Below are 14,339 nucleotides of genomic sequence, written 5' to 3'. Positions count from 1 at the left end.
CATCCAGTTACCAAGTATAGCACCAAGCACAAAACAACAACATGAACACAGTAGCCTTTATACCCAGAAAACCACCAAAGCTCTCAGAATATTAACTGGATTTCGAGGTGCCCTGAAAAACAAAGACCTTTATTAACCTACTTGTGGATTTAGAGTCAACAAACTTGATTCCAGTGAGATTTTATTTGATGAAACACTCAGCCTTATTGGATGTCATGGAGTTCCTCTGGGACGCAGATTAGGTTAGTTACAAAACACGGTCAGTCTTTTGTCAAAGCCCATCTGAGAATGTCTCACAGTCAGGACAACAACAAATGTAGGTTACTGTGTGTATGCGTCTTTTGTTTTTTTTGTTTCTACCTATTTGCTATTCAATTTCTCCCCCTCAGAGTCACGGCTCATGTGTTGTTTGGTATTGTTTAGCAATGCAGTAATCAGAGCCATTTTAAGTCTCCAGGTGAAGAACTCTATACGGGCCAGTAGTCTCTACAAAAATCTGGGAATCTTTACTGAGGCACCGGTGAAGCACCTTAGAAGTGCAGGCTCACAAACATCAGTAGGCTACTAGATACACAGGCACAAGTATCAGCTGTTAGGGCTCATCGTCCCTTTGTTGTTTGTCTCATTCATTTATCTGATCTTAAATGTATTTACTATTATATGCTTTTGTTTCCTGGTGGGGCGGGGTTTGGTTTATTCATTTCACATCCCAGTGAAGGAAGCAACTTAACTCCTGCACATCACTATCCTGACTTTCGCTTCAAGACCTACGCCCCGCTGGCCTTCCGCTACTTCAGGGATCTGTTCGGCATAAAACCAGACGACTACCTGGTAAGACTAAAACCTGGCTCCCCTCATCATTATTTGATTCACATGCACATGATTATGTGAACATGTAATCCTCAAAGTTCACTCCCGCTGTTTCTAACTTCTTCCTCATTTTCATGCAGCTGCAGGAATGGGTAGGACTTTTTAAAGGTCAAATCAATCATCCATACAGTACTGAAAAAGTAAAGTAATGAAACACCAAATGAAATAGGCACGTGTCCCAAAATTGTCGAATCTTTCTTTTAATTATTGCCACCTCAGTGCTTATTTAATTGTGAAAGAATCCCATGTGACTCTGAGTAGTGGGTGGGAGGCAAGACGGAAAGGGACGATGTTTACCAAAACACTGGGGTGCTGGAGATATTGGAAGTAACTACTGAGGTAATGGAGCGTGCCCTTAATATTATAACAACATTAATCAGCTCCCATGATTCTGTGATTTCCCAGCAGAATGAAAGACACACACACACACACACAGAGAAAGAGAAGCAGAAGAAAAGAGTAACGTGTTTGATATGATTCTGAATGACTTTTTCATCAGAAGCATTTTGGCGACTGATGTTTTTCTGGCTTGTTTTCCTATTTATACATGCGTCTGTGAAAATATTCACTGACTAAACCCTTGGGTGTCTAACATCCCTCACAGGACGTGTTTAAACGCTGTTTTGATTATGCCTCGTGATCTACATGCTGTATGCTAATTGAATTTGCTGCTTACCGCAGTATATATTATTGCCATAATCATTTCTGTGCTACATGTACATTTTTTGCTTGGAACAAAATGTGACTTTGTATAATCTCATCACGTTATGATGTTGTTTTTCTATTTTCTGACCAACTCCAAGTCTTTAAAAAAACCAACCAGCTGCATTCTTGTTTTTTAATGCCAAATTAGTTTCTGCATAAGTGAAAGACAAAAGGCTGTGGAGGAGGCACAGAGGTGAAATGTGACTTTGAGGCAGCAGGAGGAGGATGGCATAAAGCAAAGCAGCTTAGAGGATGACCTTGTGATTGACGTCTTTGAGGTGATGATGAATTCATTCAGACAGAGGCCGCACAGTGTGAGTCTAATTAATTAAGAGAACACACACACGTAGTATCCTGGATGCAAATGCAATGAACTGCGGATGTGTTTGTGCTGGCAATGGCGACTCAAAGTTACCGCAGGCGGCCATCAGTGTAGGAGTCTCTGGAGAGGGAGAGCGGATGCCTCCAGTGTTTCTCCGCTCTGAACATGTTGCTTTCATAACGCACTGATTAACACCTAGAGACCTAACATGGCTCCACAGTCTGCCGCTCTCACAGACTCTCCCTCACACGTTGATTGCCACGTTTGGACGAAGGCTCGCAATCTGTTCTGGTGGTTTTTTTGAGATGCAGCACAAACATGTGCTGATGTCTGATGTAGAATGAGCCTTGCTTTCACTGCCATCGGTACAGCAATGATGACCTTACCGTTTCACAGCGCCCCCACGCACAGAGTCAGATTCATTGAGAAATCCTTCTGTGTTTGATCTGAAAACAGTCGACAGGCCTGCACAGAGTCACGACCTCAACCCCACAGCACTTAAACTCTATACATACCTTAAGGGCAGCGGAGTCTATTTCCTTCTTCCAGCACTAAATCAACAAAAATGTCTCGGTGTAGCATCTTTGTTTAAGTCAGGTTTTCCATATAAACATTGAATAGTCTTTTCATTTCGTTCTGTGTAGTAGTTTATATCCTCAGAGGTGTTTTTGGTTGGATATGTTCCAAGTGTAGCTGTTTTCCTGCACCTCCACCTCTGTTTCATGTGAAAGCTTGAACTGATTTGTTTATGGTTTTTTTTTTCTTCTTTTTTTTCCTCCTCAGTATTCCCTGGTCAATGAGCCTTTGATTGAGCTGGCCAACCCGGGGGCCAGCGGCTCTCTCTTCTACTTAACCAGTGATGATGAGTTCATCATTAAAACTGTCCAGCACAAGGAGGCCAAGTTTCTCCAGAGGCTGCTCCCTGGATACTATATGGTAAGACATTTGGTGTCACTACATGAAGCTTCCAGTATCTGTTGAGGTAGAAAAAAAAAATCAATTTTTGAGTGTTGAATTGAGATCAATGAGATCAGATACTTAAGAAGGATAAATGAGATTTAGTGGCACCATCAGACTGAAAAGTGCTTCAGTTCAGGGGAGTAATACCTGAAAACTTATCAGAATATTTGCAACGTGATGTGGCCTTTTATGAATTAGGAACCAAGCCATTTGTTCTGTGTAAAGAAGTTTACTAAGAAATTACATTTGTCCATACTGAGGCTTTTCACTCCAATCTGACACCATACTGTCTTTCACAGAACTTGAACCAGAACCCACGTACGCTGCTACCGAAGTTTTACGGCCTGTACTGTATCCAGTCCGGGGGCATCAACATCCGACTGGTGGTGATGAACAATGTGCTGCCTCGGTCTGTCAAGATGCACTACAAATATGACCTGAAGGGATCTACCTACAAGAGACGGGCATCCAGGAAAGAGAGAGAGAAGGGCTGTCCAACCTACAAAGACCTGGACTTCCAGGACATGCATGAGGAAGGGCTTTACTTTGATGCAGAGACCTACAACAACCTAATGAAAACTCTGCAGAGAGACTGTCGGGTAGGTGATTTCTTTTTTAGAAGTATGTAGAGAGTCATTTTGTTCGAGCGTGGTAATGCACACAAAACAGTAAAGTCACCGGTATGACCTTAAATCAAGCTGTGCAGCAAAAGAAGGATTTCTAGTATCACGTTTCCTTGTTGTTTCATTCAAAAGGATATTTCTGTTAAATTCTTGTTGTCAAATTCGCTAAAACATGATGATGATGTTTCAAAAAGAGAATTTTCCATGTGTTTGCCAAAAGGACTGCAATGCATTTCTACTGCGTGTTCAGTCTGAGCTCTCATTTTGCCCTGGGCTCTGTTCTCCCTGCTCTGCACTGCTATGTTTCAGTATGTGACAGCTCTCCAAACACTGAACGTGATTAAGACATGATCCTGGTTGCGTGAGAGAATCTGGGCCCGATCCAAAGTTAGTCTTCCAGCCTAAAGGTTTGCATTCTTCTCTGTTTTAAGACGCAGGCCAGGAGACTGTCTGTGCTCTGGGGATCCACCATTATATCCCTGCCTTTAGAAGAAAACAGTGACACTCTATTTGTTATCTGAAACTTCATACCTTATCTATCTACAGTATATGACATTTCCATAAACTCAAAGACAGCTCTTGTTTACAGTAGCTAGGAATTCAAAGACCCTCTTAAACAAAAACTCTGTTTTATGTTCTGTTGTAATATTAAACCTATTATTGCCTATTTGGGGCATAATCTGGACCTTTTTTAAAGTTTATTGAACAGTTAAGACCAATTAGTTAATGGTAAATAATGTTTACAGTAAAACAGTCATTGTGAAATTGTAATCTTTTTAATAATAGAACTGTTTGTGGTTTAGTTTTGCTCTTTTGGGAAAGTCGAATATCCTTCTTGGAAACGTGTGTAAACAGGTGTGGAACGCTGTTGCTTTCCCACCTTTTAAAACCAAGCAGCATCGCTATCACAGGTTTTTGGACTGACCTGGGTCTTGTGACCTTGTGGTCTTGTGTTCATTCTGATGAACATCAAGTTGATCTCCTCCCAACCAACATTTTCATAAATAGGAAGTGGCGCTGCACTCAAATCCACCCCCCACCCCCCTCCACACACACACACACACACACACACACGCACACACACACATGCACACACGTATGAGGCCCTTCTCATTATCATTAACCAATAGGCTGACTTTCTGTGTTTTCTTTCTAATGTTTTCTTAAGCAGATTACAGCCAGAATGACACCCTCCTGCCTCGCTAAGTCACTGCTTCCTTAATGTTCAACCTGGCAGCACGCACACTTGTGTGCATGTACAGGCCTATGTCTTCCACATCTTGTATGTATATACGTATGTAGCGTGATGTTTATGTGCGACTCTGTTGAACAGCAGCTGTTAGAGAAGTGGTGCTGCAGGGTTTGTTATTGTCATGGCTTCCTGCATTTGCCTCCAGAGCGGGAAGCAAAGTGCCCTCTAAGCAGAATCTCTGTCTATTTCCATGAGTAAGCAGCTAACCCTGTCACCCCAGGAGAGGCTGTGGACTAAAACACAGAGGAGGGGTCGACTGAAGCCAAGCAACAGGGGGTGAGGGGTGTGGAGGCAACAAGGAAGCAGAAGGGGCTTGTTATCCTATGACTGTACATGTTGTGAGGCTTCTGGAAAAATAGATTTTTGGTATTTTTCCAGAGCTTGGAGTGCTATGATTTTGTTTTTTTTTTTTATTTCATAGGAATGTGGGGAGTCAGAGTTGAATTGAAGCTGAAAACGGAGTGTTGAGAGGAAGAGGAGTATGAGGAATGCGTTTGAGTGAATCAGATATTTCTGCTATGTGGGACACTTGTTGGGAAAATGCAGGGTACACTCTCTTCCTTTTAAGTCTCCCCCTCTCCATTACTCTGCAGCTCCCCTGATACTCGCCAAGTGCCAAAACAACACAGGGCATTAACAATTCATGTTGAACTCCACTGTACAAAGAGAGTGAGGCAGTAAGTATTTAATGTGCAGTGACTGTACGTTTGTATCCTCATGTCTGTAATTTGTAGGAGATAGAAGAGCATCACGTTATGTTGCATTACAGTGATGCTGAGGATGATGTCAGTGTTTTTTAAATCAAGTTTAATTGCAAATAGTAAATAATGTCAATAGTGAATAATAATCACAAGTTCCCAGAGCCCACGATGATGTGTTCAGTGTCTGTTATAGCTGAAAGCCAAAGATATTAAAATTTAACATCATAAAGTAAAAGAGTAAAAATGTTTGAATTTGAGAACCTTCTGCCATTTTTATTCAAATTATTTGATGATTAAATAGTTTCTGACTAATTACCTGTCTGCAATATGAAATGATTAAGTTATTAAAGAGCATAATTAAATTCACAGTCTCGTATCACAGTACGCTGGCTGGAGGAGTTGGATTTCACAGAGACACAGAGGGCATAAATGAATGACACTTAAATTGTTTTTAAATTATATCGTTACAGTTCTTACAAGAAAAAAGAATTTGTTTTTCAAGCAAGTTTTATAAGGAACATTAGATGAAAAGAGATGACAATCTACCAATGGGTCATGAATTATAGATTCATATTTTAGGCAAAAACATCCGTGAATATAACTAGACTCAGAGTTAGTGTATACCCAGTGCCAGTGATACAGCTGGGCCAAAAAGAAGTGTGAGAGGCTCTGTGTTCTGTATTTTCAGCAGAAAGACTCAGACTTACAGCAAGAAAGCTCGCAGTGTATTGGTGTCACTGCAAAGTGGGGGCACAAGAGCCAGCACTGTCAGGAGCTCTACAGCCCTAGTGGCACAGAGATGAATGGCTGGCGGAGTGCTACTGGGCAGAATACACAGAGACACATCATGTATTTGTTGATGATGCCGTGACAGAGCTCACTTCCTGCAGGAGTTTTAGGATTAGGATTTCCCACTCGCAGCGAGGAAACAGAGCTGTGTTTGAAATGAGAGCAGAGGGCAGGTTGTCCCAGAGGAGAGAGAGGCAAACACTTCTAAGCTTTTAAAGATCAGCAGTTTTCCACTTCACACACTCATATTTTACCGTGCTCACGTATAAATGGTATTTTTAAAGAACCCAAAGAAAAATCCTTCACACAAACAACCACAGAAATGCTGCTGTTTTCGTTCTGGTGCGATGGGTTGATTGTTTGCTTGGGAAAGCTGGGGCCGGGGCACACAGTGATGGCCTTCTGTAGGCAGCCTGGTGTGCGTGGCTCTATTCAAAATGGCTGCTGCTTGAATAGGCCGGGGGAGTTACAGTGAAGGGATGCAAATTGTGCATATGGAAGAGGCAAAGCTCAGACAAAAGCCTCAGTGTTCGCTCGAGTCAGTCATTAAGTCTATTTTGTGTTTGTGTGTTTTCACGCGTGTGTATGAATGTGCCCAACTATGACTTCAGACATCAGTTTTTCATTGCAGAGGCCAGCTGGATTTAAAACTAACACGAATAATATCTTCTTTGATCTCTCACTGAAAATAGATTATCTAGAGAAAAAGAGGAGGAAGTTGGAGGTCAAATATCAAACATTATTGCTCTCATGTTCTCAGAAAACCATGGATGTTTTCTTTGGGGTACTGGTCTTTCTATTGCTTTTAATCCTATGATGATACATTTTATATCAGTCTCACTTTTGATGAGAGTCACATGAATTTTTAATATTCAATTTCTGATTTAAGGGAACTGAATGGATTGAATATTGAATTATAAACATAAATAGTCATGTGAATAACTTAATGTCCGGAACCAGTGCAATAACTTTTTTTTTTTTTTCCCCTTAGTCTTGGTCATAAGATAATCCTAGGTACCAGGCACTGACGCTAATCCCAGCCTCTCTCTCTCTACCCTTGCGTTGAAAGTCTTAGTGAAACTGGTCGAACGGCTCCTCAGGCAGGTCACTGTGTAAGACTTAGATAACTGCGTCAAAACACCTTGTTTATTTAGCTCAAAACTGGTTTAAACTAGGATTTCCTTTTGCTCGCCTTAGGGTCTTTGAGGCACTGAAGTGTATTAGTTTATGTTTTTCACAGTAATTACCATCCAAGAGCTGACAATGAAGCATCCGCTCCACGTGAATCCTGGAGAATCCAGTGCTCAAACATAAACATGTGAAATAGCCTGATTTTAAAAATGCAGCTTGTAACCTTAATGATCACTGGACTCAGTATTTCTTCTAACTTGTCATAGGTGCTGGAGAGTTTTAAGATCATGGACTACAGTCTGCTGCTTGGTGTGCATGTCCTGGATCAGAGTCACAGAGAGGGCGGTGAGCAGGGCCAGGCCGGGGGGGACGGGAGGAGACCTGTGTGTCAGAGGGTCCTTTACTCCACCGCCATGGAGTCCATCCAGGGAGACGGCAAGGCTGCTGAAGTCCTCACCACAGATGACACGTGAGTCTGCTCAGTGGGGAGAAAACACACACACACGCACACACTCACTCTCTGCTTCTGTCTCGCAATCTCCACCTTTTCTCTCACAGACACGCTTATACAACCATGCTCATACCTCCCAGAGGACACACACAGTGTACACACAGTCAGGCTCTCATATAACCATAGCTACAGCACACAAACACTAACACAGTCACTGTTACGCATATTTACAGCAATACACGTGAATGTAAATAACGTTAAGTGCCTCTTTTACAAACACTGGTAAACGTGTGGAGGTGCATTGCCTTTATTTGAACAGCGCTTCAGGCACTGAAGAAGAACAACAATAGCTGTTCCCTGACTGCTGGTGTGTGTTTTTACTCCGTTTTAGGATGGGTGGCATCCCCGCCAAAACACACAAAGATGAGAAGCTGCTCATCTTCCTGGGTCTCATAGATATTCTACAGTCATACAGGTACAAATCTGCTCTCATTTTATTTATTCATAACACTGGTGCTTTTTATTTGTCCTGAATGGAAAAACACATTATACTGTTAGACATTTTCTGCAGCTCATGCTGTCAGAGTTAAATGGTATGAGTTTCTATAAGTAACTCGTAAGAAACTTGCCTCAGGAACAACCAATAGAGACGTGACATTTTGAAGGGAATGTGCAGAAAGACTTACAGATTCAGTGAGACAGCCTGGCGTGATTCTTTCTACTGATGCTTCCTGTATGACAAGACCATCTGATGTTGAAGTAGCAACCTGCATTAATGGAAAAAGCAATAAGTCACTTTACCATACTTTCCTCTACCCAGCATCTCAGCGAACACAGCAGTCAATCTTCATTATTTACACATTGATTTTTCTTTTTTTTTTTTTTGTCCCAAGAGGAAGAGAGTTAGGTAAGGAGAGGAGAAAGCCGTTTGACTCATTAGCTTTTCATACTTGTGGCCATTTGAAAGAATAGCATAAATCCTTGTCAGCCCGGTTGGTTGAGGCATCAGTTGCTCACACAGTGGGCTGGGTGAGATCAGGTCAGGGAGGAAGGACGAATAGGCCCAATTTATCTATTTATCCTGCCAGATTTTTCTTTTCTTTCCTCGCTCAAAGCGAACCTTAAACTCTAAACATTAGATCACAAAAAAACTGAATCATCTCCTGCCCAAACTATAGGAAGTAACCTTTATTTTATCAGGGGAAGCATCTCATGTTTGACCCAGTATAAAGCGGAAGCTGTTGTGTAAGTGCTTATGTTTGTGACAAGGCTTCTTCTTGTTTTGTTTCTCCTCAGGTTCATTAAGAAGTTGGAACACTCATGGAAAGCCCTGGTGTACGATGGCGTAAGTTAATAGCTTGCTCAAATCTGACACTGCCGTTTTCATGAATGGGCCTTTTATATGTTCACCTGCTCTTTGGTCTACTGTCTGATAAAGGTCTGGAATTTTCTGTCTGCCTGCAGGACTCTGTTTCTGTGCACCGGCCCGGGTTTTATGCCAGCCGCTTCCTCAAGTTCATGAACACGCGGGTCTTCAGGAAGACTCAGCGTAAGTCGAGGCTGATCGTGGTCACGCACGTGATGTCTCATGTGGCAAATTAACAAAGGGAAAGGGGAAGTAATGGGAAGTGGGAAATGGGAAATCCTGGCCTGATATGAAGAGTGATTCTTCTCTGGGCATTTGTGTGTCACTGTTACATTGTTAGTAAACTGGTAACTCATTTCTTGAAACATTAACTGGAATATTATTTCCCTGTATTGCCCTTCCTTTTTTTCGACTGATAATGTCTTGCATAGTTAGAGGGTGAAAATATCGCCAGAGGGCGGTGACAGGGAAGGCCTTCATTACATGTGCTGTCTGGAGGCAGAATAATCATTAGTGTGTTTTAACTTTTTAATAACTTTACTGATGTTTTGTTTGTGTTAACGTTGCTTCAATCACCATAATTGACTCATTCTCCCACCCCCCGTCCCTCTCCCAATTATCTTCTCCTCTAAAACTCCTTCTGGCTCTGCAGAATATTTTTCTTCTCTCATTTATTTTCTTTTCATGACTCACATGCTCTTTTTTTTTTTTTTTTTTTGTGCTGCAGCAATTCGATACTCCCCTTCAAAGAGGACTCGCAATTCCATCCAAGCTCTGAAGTCGTCCTCTCAGGAGATCCTCTCGTCGCAAGCAGATGAGAGGAACAAGGAGGACAGGAGGGACAGGCTGGGAGGAGCCCGCAGCCTCGCCAGTCTGGACGGACAAGGTACCTAAACAATGGCTGCCTCACTCTGACCATGACAGCTACTGGGGAACCATCTCCCATAGGTGCTGTGAGACAGCAACATATTTATAATTGACAACATACATGGATGTTCATAGAAGTGTAACTGAAAACATAAACTGTTTTATCAGAGATACACTTGCTGTTTTAATTTTATCCTCAGTTTCACGGCACAAAGATTTCTAATCTGCTATTTGAGCTTCACTTGTTTTGTAGTATTTGTGGTCCTTTGGAGCTTTTTCAAAGCCCTTAAGTAGCCACTTATATTCAGCCATAAAAATGTTGTCATCTCAGCACTGCCACAGGGGGAAACTGCCAGTGGTTGATTCAATATTTTGGCCTTAATGGAAAGAAAACAGAGGCTGCTTTGTTGTTAGTATCCCATCAGGATTGCTAAAAAAATAGAAATGTGTATAAGATGTGTAACTTCACATACCTTCTCATTGTCTCTTACGATCTCAGTCTGACCACAGGACCAGAAGGTCCAGTATATAAATCGGGAACCTTTGCGTCTTAGCCAACAGAGGATGCAATTTTGTGGGCGTAGAACAGAAACGAGGGTCATGGGTCATGTGTTCTCATTCTCTTTACAACCAGAGTGCTCTCCTATCACAGTCTCAGCTCTGAGGCAACGTACTATAAAGTCATTTCTCTCTTCAGTTACTACAAAACCAGCCTCAGTGGAGACAAAGCAGATCCTTTGTTTGTGGAGCTATTTAATCCAAGTCCCCATCGCCCTGCCTGGTCTGCTTCATTAGCCTTATTTAAACTTTGGCGTCCGTACTGGAAAGCACAACAGATACAAGAATAATGCTTCATCATTTCCTCAGCTTTTCATTCTGATCAATACAGCTATATAAAACAGGATTATACATATTGATTAACTAATGGTGCATTTTTAGTTTTCCAAGAATCACGGCCTTGGATGTCAGTGCTGGTCAGTGTATATTTTCCCAGTTAAAGGGGAACGTCATGTGTAATCAGCCGATGGGGGGAAAAAAAAAACTTGCATAACTCGTAATGTGTGCGAAGACGACGTCAGTGAGGGTCAAATGAAAACATAGGAAAACCATGAAATGACCACGACCTGTTCCTTTACTGATGTTACATCGTGCAAATGTTTTCTCCTCAGCTGTGTTTGGTTCGTACCTGCGTCCTGATCTGGTCCCTGCCAGCCTGTCTTTCTATGGAGGCTCCTCCATGGGAACCATCTCCACCTCCTCCATCTTCGTCAACGTGGACAACCAAACAGAGGAAAGGTACGCTGTCCGCTTGTTGTCCATTTTACTCTTACTCGTGGTTTTCATTAAAGGCCTCTGTCGATTCATTTAGTTCATCACTTTTTCAAGCATGATGCAATATTACTGTACCCAACTCAGCCTTGAGGAGCAGGGAGAAGGCATGCGAAGTTGCCACGCCCAACACAAACACTCGCACCCATAGCTGCACGTCACTGTCACCTATACTCTTCTAACTAGCGGTCTTATTAGTGACATGCGTCATGGAGCAGGTGACTCATCTGACTTGGCAATGTGCATTCAATAGGAATACACATTCACATGCACATAAACTTCCTACACAACATACTGTACACACAGTGATGGTCCCTTGTATTTACAAGACACGGAGGAAGGCATATCCTGTATGCCCTACACAAACAAAAACCATATTTGTTTTTTTTGCTTCAGGCAGGAAAGCCTTTATACACACTTCTCTCCACTGTGTGGCCAGTTTAATTCTCCGTCTCGCTAGAAGCATCAAAACATTTTGCCTCCTGTCCTCAAAGTGTTTTCTGTCTTTCACCTCTCCACCTGTTCAATAGTGTCAAGTTCAGCTTCCTTTCTGAGGCTCCATTGTGTGACTTGCCCAGTCTTGTCCCCTCATCAGTCACCTGCTGCTGCCCTGACATTGCTCTGTCAACTGTTTTCATAAATATTTAAACGGCGGCTTTGACACAGTCTTACCTAGTGTTACTAGGCTGCAGAAAGACCGTCACCAAAGCGGACAAGCGGCGCAGTGGGGACTGTATATGCACTAGCAGTAATCCCTGTCTGACAACTGGTGTGTGTGTGTGTGTGTGTGTGTGTGTGTTACAGTTGTAGCACCTAGTGCAGTGATGTTTCAGGCTGCTAATTGATCTGTATCCTTCTAACCACCTATATCTCCAAATGTACTTCTCTCCCTGGCTTTCATTGTGACACAAATGAAGTCAATCACATGTCATAAAAGTAGAAACACATTCCTGAATATATCAGGGAGTCACCTGATGTACGTTTATGACAGCTCTCCTGCTGCCCTCTGGTGGTTGAATAAGGGGAAGCTACATTTAAAGACAAACGTGATTCACACAGTGATGCAGTCTCATAGTGCACTGTATTTTATTATTGAAGAACAATGGTATGTTGCTTTTATTTTGTTTGAGTTTTTTCTTTTCCACTGTTCCCCTTTAAATCATCACAGTTTCCGAGAGACATGAACACGTGCGACTGCATGGATAAAAGCTTAGTTTGGGTTTTGTGTTTTGGAGGAGCAGATGATATATAGCTTCACTGTCATACATATTTGTTTGAGTTTATTTTATAATTTATAAAGTGCTGAATTTTACAGTGTGCAGTTTCTTGGAATAATTTAATTATTGTATTTATTGTTATGCTTTTTTGTACATATAGTGGAAAGAAACTCAGTGGATTTACACAAGTACTGTAGTTATGTACAATTTCAAGATATCTGCAGGTTACTTGAGTAGTCTATTTCCATTTTGTGCTACTTCATACTTTGACTTTTACTCCACTACATTTTATAGCTTATAGTATTATTACACTTTAATATATTATACAACAAGGGTGTGATTCTGACATTGTGATGAGTTTAGGCTAATGTTGAAGAAGTTTACTTTCCTGTGAGACTACAAGCCTTTCAGCCGAAGTCACTTTGCCTCATCAAAGTATCTTTTAATATTTGGTGATTTTTTTTTTGAAAGTACCGTTTTTACAGGTGTTTTACTTAAACCTGCCTTCAGGATTGTTTACCTTATAGATTAAAATTAAAAAAAAATCCCTTTCTGTTTCAGAGATGACGTTGCCTCCAGCTCCACGTTTACCCTGGAGGACAGCGCTATCTGCCTCACTTCAGAGCAGAGCACCATGGATGTGGACATAGACCGTGATAATGGATCTGTTTTTGATGTCTACTTGGTGAGTCACTTCTCCATTTCAGTTCACTGTCACACTGGGGTCATTCTTGGCAATTCCTAACTTGTTTTGTTTTCTTGAGGTGTTCAGATATTGGTTATCTTGCTAATGCTTATTTTGTACATATTTATAAAACACACCAAAACCATGTTAATAATATTTTGTTCCTCTGCTCTCCCCTACAGTGAAAAGAGCAGCTTCACAACAGTCATTTCCTGCCAATCATAAGACAATCGACCTTTGACTTCACCTCCGTGCTGCTACATCCATGTTGCCACTTGTATTGCCAACACATAAAAAGACTGAGATTCTCCACTGGGTGACAGACTAAAAGAAGATAAGTGATGCAGTAATGCACATCTACAGGAACCATGTGACATATCGTACCATGTGATCAGACTGTCACTTTTTAGAGCATGAGTCAATGGAGTGCCATTACATATGTATCCTATTTAATGGCTCATACAGAGAGAGCTCAACGTTTAGCGTATACACACACACACACCATACACTTTGTTTTTCTCCTGATCAGATGAGAAATGTTTACAGTGAATTTACGATGGCCTCTTTGTCCCTGATGAAGAGGGATGTGACCGTTTCATGTGAAGGACATAAGCCAGGTTGTATCCATGGCCAACTTGGACGAGGAAAAACCCATGAAGAGACTTGATTCTGAAACCTGGCTGAAGGCTGAACCTGGACTGTGATGGTGGTTGACGTGGCCACCTTTTTCTAACTGGGCTGTTATTTGTTCAGCCCCGACACAAACCTGAAGCCATGGCGAAGAGCTGCTGCAAAGTGATGCGAGAAAAGACAGTTACTGGATTTTGGACAAAGCACAGAGCGGAGGCACAGTGCGCTCCCTCTTGATAAAAAGTCACTTTTGACATTTGCTTATGCTTACTGTATAAAAAAAACAAACAAATCCTCTGAGGATGTTGCTTAGGTGGGTGGGTTACTGTACCTGACATAAGCACAGATTTGGGTGTGTGAACATGCACTTTTTTCCCCCCTCTTTTTACTCTACAGATGCACACCTCTGTAAGTCATTGATACTACATGTACAAAGATGAT

The 14,339-nt window shown here is 41.8% G+C and overlaps 1 protein-coding gene across 2 annotated transcripts in view; it reads left to right on the top strand.

Moving 5' to 3' along the window:
• pip5k1bb (phosphatidylinositol-4-phosphate 5-kinase, type I, beta b) overlaps positions 1 to 14,125 on the top strand; it is a 31,928-nt gene extending 17,803 nt beyond the window's left edge. For both annotated transcript variants that reach the window (XM_026320764.1, XM_026320763.2), the window contains 11 exons: positions 714 to 831; positions 2,681 to 2,833; positions 3,157 to 3,456; positions 7,620 to 7,822; positions 8,196 to 8,279; positions 9,101 to 9,149; positions 9,269 to 9,353; positions 9,898 to 10,056; positions 11,207 to 11,333; positions 13,145 to 13,268; positions 13,451 to 14,125. In XM_026320764.1, the coding sequence (XP_026176549.1) occupies positions 714 to 831; positions 2,681 to 2,833; positions 3,157 to 3,456; positions 7,620 to 7,822; positions 8,196 to 8,279; positions 9,101 to 9,149; positions 9,269 to 9,353; positions 9,898 to 10,056; positions 11,207 to 11,333; positions 13,145 to 13,268; positions 13,451 to 13,453 (1,405 nt within the window). In that variant the 3' untranslated portion in view covers positions 13,454 to 14,125. The remainder of the gene's footprint in view (positions 1 to 713; positions 832 to 2,680; positions 2,834 to 3,156; positions 3,457 to 7,619; positions 7,823 to 8,195; positions 8,280 to 9,100; positions 9,150 to 9,268; positions 9,354 to 9,897; positions 10,057 to 11,206; positions 11,334 to 13,144; positions 13,269 to 13,450) is intronic.
• The last annotated feature ends 214 nt before the right edge of the window (positions 14,126 to 14,339 follow it).

Source organism: Mastacembelus armatus, chromosome 9 (assembly GCF_900324485.2).
Source record: "Mastacembelus armatus chromosome 9, fMasArm1.2, whole genome shotgun sequence".
Lineage (NCBI taxonomy): Eukaryota > Metazoa > Chordata > Actinopteri > Synbranchiformes > Mastacembelidae > Mastacembelus > Mastacembelus armatus.
This window is presented reverse-complemented; position numbering and strand designations above follow the sequence as displayed.